The sequence below is a fragment of the Salvia hispanica genome, chromosome 5 (genome assembly GCF_023119035.1).
Source record: "Salvia hispanica cultivar TCC Black 2014 chromosome 5, UniMelb_Shisp_WGS_1.0, whole genome shotgun sequence".
Taxonomy (NCBI): domain Eukaryota; kingdom Viridiplantae; phylum Streptophyta; class Magnoliopsida; order Lamiales; family Lamiaceae; genus Salvia; species Salvia hispanica.
This window is the reverse complement of record NC_062969.1, coordinates 16,258,992-16,264,843: the sequence shown is the minus strand read 5'-3', so window position 1 is coordinate 16,264,843 and position 5,852 is coordinate 16,258,992. Positions and strand designations below refer to the sequence as shown.

Below are 5,852 nucleotides of genomic sequence, written 5' to 3'. Positions count from 1 at the left end.
TTTTATGCACCGTAGGACCTGCTGTGTTTTTGAACACCATAGAGGATGCCTTCCCGTAGCGAACTGAGCACATAGGTTTATATTTCCATTTGCTCTTTCTCTCTCCTCCATATTTTCTCTCTCTATTCTCCGTCGATCCCCTCTCGCCACCGCCTCCGATCAATACAACGTCGCCGTCAGCTGTCTCCATCATCTATCTATACGTGCATACGCACTTCCACAACTATTTGCATTCCTTCAAATTTTGATCCAGCTGGCTTCGCTTCCTTTCTCGGTTCGTTCGTTTACTATTTAAAGATTGAATTTTGGAAAAGTATACGAATTTAGGATTTCAATATTTGGTATTAAATGTTGTCGGGAGAAAATATGGTTGTATATGATGTTTCGCAATATCTTTGTTGAAGTTTCGAATACAGTGTTCAATTGCATTGAGATTATGAGGTGTAGCATGTAGCTTGTTCGCTGGCATGTGATACGAGCTGTGGTTTGCCAATGTGATTGTAATACTTGATATGTATAACTGCGATGACAAAACTGGATTGATGATAGTAGGAAATTTATGTAGCTGGTTCAGTAGCTAAATTATCCGTATCAGTGCTTTTTGTTGGATTTTGAATCGGAAGGTTTGTGGGGAAGGGCTCACTATGATAAACTACGAGGACATACTTAATCTTATTCTTATTGTAAGGAGTCACTAAAATATTTCCCTTCTCTACCATATGCCTCATTATGTGCAGGACTTTTAATCCATCCACTAAGCTATCCACTACACACTCTGATTCAGTTTTTTTTACAAATTGCTGAGATTCTGATTTTGTAACTCTGTTCATTGATTACTCATTTAAGTTCTTGTCTTTATTGCTAGTCTTGTAAAAGAAGAATATTAATATTTAATCGGTGATATGTATTATCTGCTTGAATAATTCAGGTACAAGTGTTATTTTTTGGTCTAAAGAATATTTATGACCTTACATGGTTAATATCAGACATCATTTCTGTATTCGTTATCATTTCATTCTCCAACTTAATTTGTGGTAGGTTCTAGCAGAATTCATCAGCTGTTGATTTTGGGTGGGTACTCTTTAAATGAACTGACCGTGTTGTGGAGAAGTTCAATGCACTAGGATTCTTAGGATGTGCTTCGGCCAAATTGTGTTTCAATTATATCTAATAGAACATGATTTACAGCACTGATAGCTAACGAGACTCTTGAATTTTTATACCTGTCTGACCATGGACATGGAGAAAACAATGCCAATTTGTTTGTTGATTTAAGTGTTACTGGTGGTAAAGATAGTGTCCAATTGGGCAGACAGCTGTCTTATCAGGTGGTGGACTGTATGATAACAACCCGTATGAACAATCTTTAGTGTTGTTTTAAGTTTTAACTAGTCATTGTTGGTGATTCTGTTATTCTCATTATTTATTTTACCCTGAATGAGTCTCTTCCCTCCGTTCTTACATTTACCCTTTTTATGTCCGTGTCTTTTCTACAAATCAATTTCATTGTACAAGGGACACACTTTCAACAACGCTCTCTCTGATCCCCCATGTTATAGTTTTAACTTGTTCTTGTAACAATTTTGTCTTTTCTTTTAGGCCACCTCAAGTTGCTTGTACGACATTGACACTTTGGTTGAACAATGAATTCAAATATGTTGGCTGGAGAGCGAAGGTATTGAATGAGCCTTGCTTGCTATATAGGTTCCTTTTGTTGTGCTGCTGAATGTCAAGGATTTTCTTGTAGTATTTTATAGTATCCTTATATTGAGCTGAGTATGGAGACTTGTAATGTATATGGATATATCTTAGTCCCTCCGTCCCACAAGAATTTGCACTCTTTCCTTATTAGTCCGTCCCACAAAAATGTGCACTTTCCAATTTTAAAAATTCTTTTCCCTCTAATGAGGTGGACTCATTCCACACTAACAATACTTTAATTACCTTTTCTCTCTACCTCTCTATTACTTTACCAATTTTGCATTAAAACCCATGCCAAACCCAAAGTGCATATTCTTTGGGGACAAAGGGAGTATATAATAAAATGTTATAGAAATTACTTCATTTTGTTTGCGTATAAACAAAAGGAAGGAATATTGCTCGATCTGAGTTTCTTATAGCTAAATTTTTGATGTCAAACTCAACTTTTACTATTGCGTTTGTCCAAAGTTAATTTCTGTGATCCTTTTCTGGTTGTCAAATATGAACTAAGTTACTGTTGTGAGCATAGATAACAGCTCAAATTCTAGATATTTTTGTGAATGATTGAAAATGTTATTGTATGGATTAGGTTGGAAACACTCCAATTTTTTATGCGAATACTTAATCAAACATTCCGGATCAATTGAGTAGATTTGAGGATTTTGAAGCAGAGGTTTCTGGTATTCATTTGAACCAGCTTCCTAATCTGCTTGGGGATGAATGAAACTCTAGAGCGTATTTGCTGTGATATCCACTTGGAACTATAATTTCCACCAGCAAAGGAATCATTAGTAATTTTGTACTAAATCTCCACATTAAGCAAATGTTTTAGTCAATAAGGATGCTTTTTTGGTGTTTTGGATATTCATGTTTCAGATAAGTATTAATTTCAGTTGCTGACTTGTTTTCCCGAAAAGACAGAGAACCTCTAAAAATTCGAACTACTCTCATGAACTGTCCGATGGTGGCATATATGCTGTGCAGTTAAACCACTTATTAAGTCTTGAATAATGTTAGCTTTCAAGTTTCATATGCTTCTCTTATGCAGCTTGCAATAAATGTTAGCACCGGAGAAGTTTGTCGCTTCTAATGGGAGAATCATCTGGGGTTGGTTGTTCCTTATCATTGGAGCCTTTTCTTTCTCAAGTTTTCTCTATGCTGCTGTCATATCTAAGCTTCAGCCTCCATCTCATAATGTTATCATCCGTGCCATACAAAATGACTGGTATTTCTCTTTTAATCAAAATTCCTGTATTTCATTGTTCAAAATTGTTACTTGTAACACTCTTGCATAGTGTTGGCCACTTTCTTAATCTATAGATTTGAATTCAGTTAGAATTAATCTTGTTGTATGCATTGGGATGCTTCATTGAATGGGAAATTTGAATGTGTTTTTCGGGTGCAAATTATCTTTATCTTATTGAAATAAAATTTAGCTCCAATCACATCGTGACTTCAATATTCATACTACTAACCTCAACAAGTTATGTGTTGTCCAGGTATTATTGCTTCTTGATTCCCATGACACTTCCAATCCTTTTCGTTGCGGTTTATTTTCATTGGCTGAGTATGAAGTTGTTCAAGCATGCCTGATCTTATAACTCCCAACTTCACTCAGCAACTATTCAGTAAGACCAGCTGCCACTGTCGTGCACATAATCAATCACCACTGTGAAATGTGATGACGCTGTGTTTCTCTGTGGATATCGAGCTCCCATGGTACAAGAAACACCCAAAGGTTGATTGTGAAGATTGAAATTAGCATTGGCTGTGTGTGTATACCCAACGGTGGGGATTACAATTCATACCTCAGCTGCATCAAGCATGGAAATGCTGCAAAGCTTACTAGGCTAATTTTCTTATTACTTGATCTTGTGTTTCATGTTTTGGAACCCTTTTTGATACGGTAACAACTCTCTTTAACATATTATACAACAGAATGGAGCAACAAAGTTTATTCTTTAATAGCACAATGATCTTAATTGTTTAATTATACTACTATTTCTTTTTTAATGTAGTACTTATTTGTTCACATAAAACCATGTCCTTGTTTGCTAGATTTGAGGGCCAAATCCATTTCCTTGCTTCTTGCGCCAAACTGGTGTTCTTGTTGCCCAAACGAATCACAGCTTTGTTTTTATTCTTGATCCTCGTAAGGAAAATAAAATTGCAAAATAGTGAAGTTTTATCCGAGTCCTTAGTCTTGCTTCCTTGCAATTATGTATGCCATGCTGAAGTCAATACTATCTTAAACAGAAATCATGCATCTGCTGCACGGCAAGTCAGTCACTTTATTTTCTTTGTTACTTTTGCTCATTTATTTCTAAATTCCGGTGTACAATTTCTGACTCTTATGTACATGATTTACCATACAGAGGCTTTACGTGACCATGTTTCCTTGCAACGAATGTGCAAAGATTATTATTCAGGTGTTTAAAATTGTCTCTATCTCAGATCTCAATTAATATCTCAAGTTGCGCTTATACTACAATGACTATGCAAATGCTTAGAAATGCCAACCTGCTTTGTGTATATTTCTGCTTTTCTTCTGCTGGCGATTAATAGTTTTAGTTTTCAGTCAGGTGTTTCAGAAGTTATCTACTATGTGGAAAAGCATCTGGATAACCCGGATGTTGCTTATGTTGCTTCTCACAAGCTTCTATCTATGGCAGGCATAAAAGTAAGCAAAAAATCAAATTTAACTTGAATAATGTCATTAAGAACCTTCTAGAGAGAGTTAAATCATCAATCTATTGCTTTAAACCTACTACGAAAGAACTGGACTTGCTTATAACTAACATAAAGATTTCTTTTTAACAAAGGTGAGGAGACATGAGCCTCAGATGGATCAGATCTTGATCAAATTCTATGAATTATTGCCCATCCCTCACATCTGCTGTAAATGAGTACCTTAACGCTGAGAGCAAGATGAGCTCCACATGTTTAAGATTCATTATGTTTGCTTGCCTTGAAGTCAAAGTTTGGTGGCTTTTATGGTGGTGCATTGGAGTTTTACAGTAGTGATGTCGTGTTCGTTGATGTATGCGAATAGATATGCTTTGTTGTGTCATATGCTTGTGAAGATCATGCAACTTCGGCTTCGTCAAGTTTTTTGCAGTTTGTGATGAGAGTTTTTTTCCTTCAGTTGTAGTAGTAGTTACTTACAAGCCATTGCTGCTCTAATGTATCTGTTGTACTACATTAAGATACTATATGGTATTAGTATAGTTGATATGAAAGTTAATAATTGCGCCAGGGAAGTTGGTACTGCTGCTATGGCTTCTCATAGGACTCCTGTTTCCAGAAACTATGCTGCTGCCCCGGATGCAGTGACAGTTCCTTTTGGTGATAATCCATTGCACCCAATTGCTGTCGTCCTTAGGTATAAAGGCATGATACACATGTTCAGGGAATATTGTTATACTTATTTCTTGATAAGTGTTTGATTTTACAGGAGATCGTATCATGGTGGGCATGCTAGAGTTGATCATCGTGGACGTGGTAAAGGGAAGTTCAATAGTCAGGAAGCTGATGGATGGCAAAGGAAGCCTCTCAGTAATGATTCCTCAAATGCAGTTATAGCTTCAAACAATAATAATGTTGGAGAGGCTTCTGAGAATTCTATGATGTATCCAGTAGGGAAGGTTGAGGGAGATTTGGCTGAAGTATGTGATTCAGCTGATATTCAGGCACAGGTTGGCATTGTTTTTTCCCATCTCTTAGTGACCTTATATTTATGTATAATCAGCGTGCCAGGATGACAAGCAACGGTACCTTCAACTACAGAAGGAAGAGGAAGAACGAGTAAGGGAGCAGAAGGCCAAGGCTCTTGCTAAACTAGAAGAATTGGACCGCCGAAAACAAGCAGGTGCAAACCAGAAGGCTGTGAGCCTGACACAGCAGTGCACAGTCAGGAGCTATCCTCTTCTCTATCCAGTGAGGAATCCCAGAGCAAGGTACCTACTCAGTGGAAACCGAATCGCAGAATTCCAAAAAATCAACAGGGACATAGATTTACAGACAAGCATCATGGTAGTGGTAGTGATACCGTTGTTTGGGCTCCTAAGGCTAAGGCTTCGGATGAATTGAGTCAAAATTCTCTACATGAATCTGCTAATTTGATGAAGAATGACAGTTTGTCCTTTATTATA

At 37.0% G+C, this 5,852-nt stretch overlaps 1 protein-coding gene across 25 annotated transcripts; it reads left to right on the top strand.

Annotated features, from left to right (window-relative positions):
• Positions 1-5,852, top strand: LOC125188512. Of its 25 annotated transcripts, none has more exons than XM_048085394.1 (11): positions 1-274; positions 1,600-1,675; positions 2,750-2,926; positions 3,201-3,439; positions 3,958-3,982; positions 4,077-4,130; positions 4,284-4,381; positions 4,524-4,599; positions 4,963-5,083; positions 5,156-5,396; positions 5,458-5,852. In XM_048085394.1, the coding sequence occupies exons 4-11, from the start codon at positions 3,383-3,385 to the stop codon at positions 5,788-5,790; spliced, it is 1,005 nt and encodes a 334-aa protein (XP_047941351.1). In that variant the 5' UTR covers positions 1-274; positions 1,600-1,675; positions 2,750-2,926; positions 3,201-3,382; the 3' UTR covers positions 5,791-5,852. The 25 variants fall into 25 exon arrangements, with proteins under 25 accessions (XP_047941351.1, XP_047941364.1, XP_047941357.1 ...); XM_048085407.1 differs by lacking the exon at positions 3,958-3,982 and adding an exon at positions 3,760-3,853 and having other exon boundaries at positions 3,201-3,607; XM_048085400.1 differs by having other exon boundaries at positions 3,201-3,607; positions 3,760-3,978.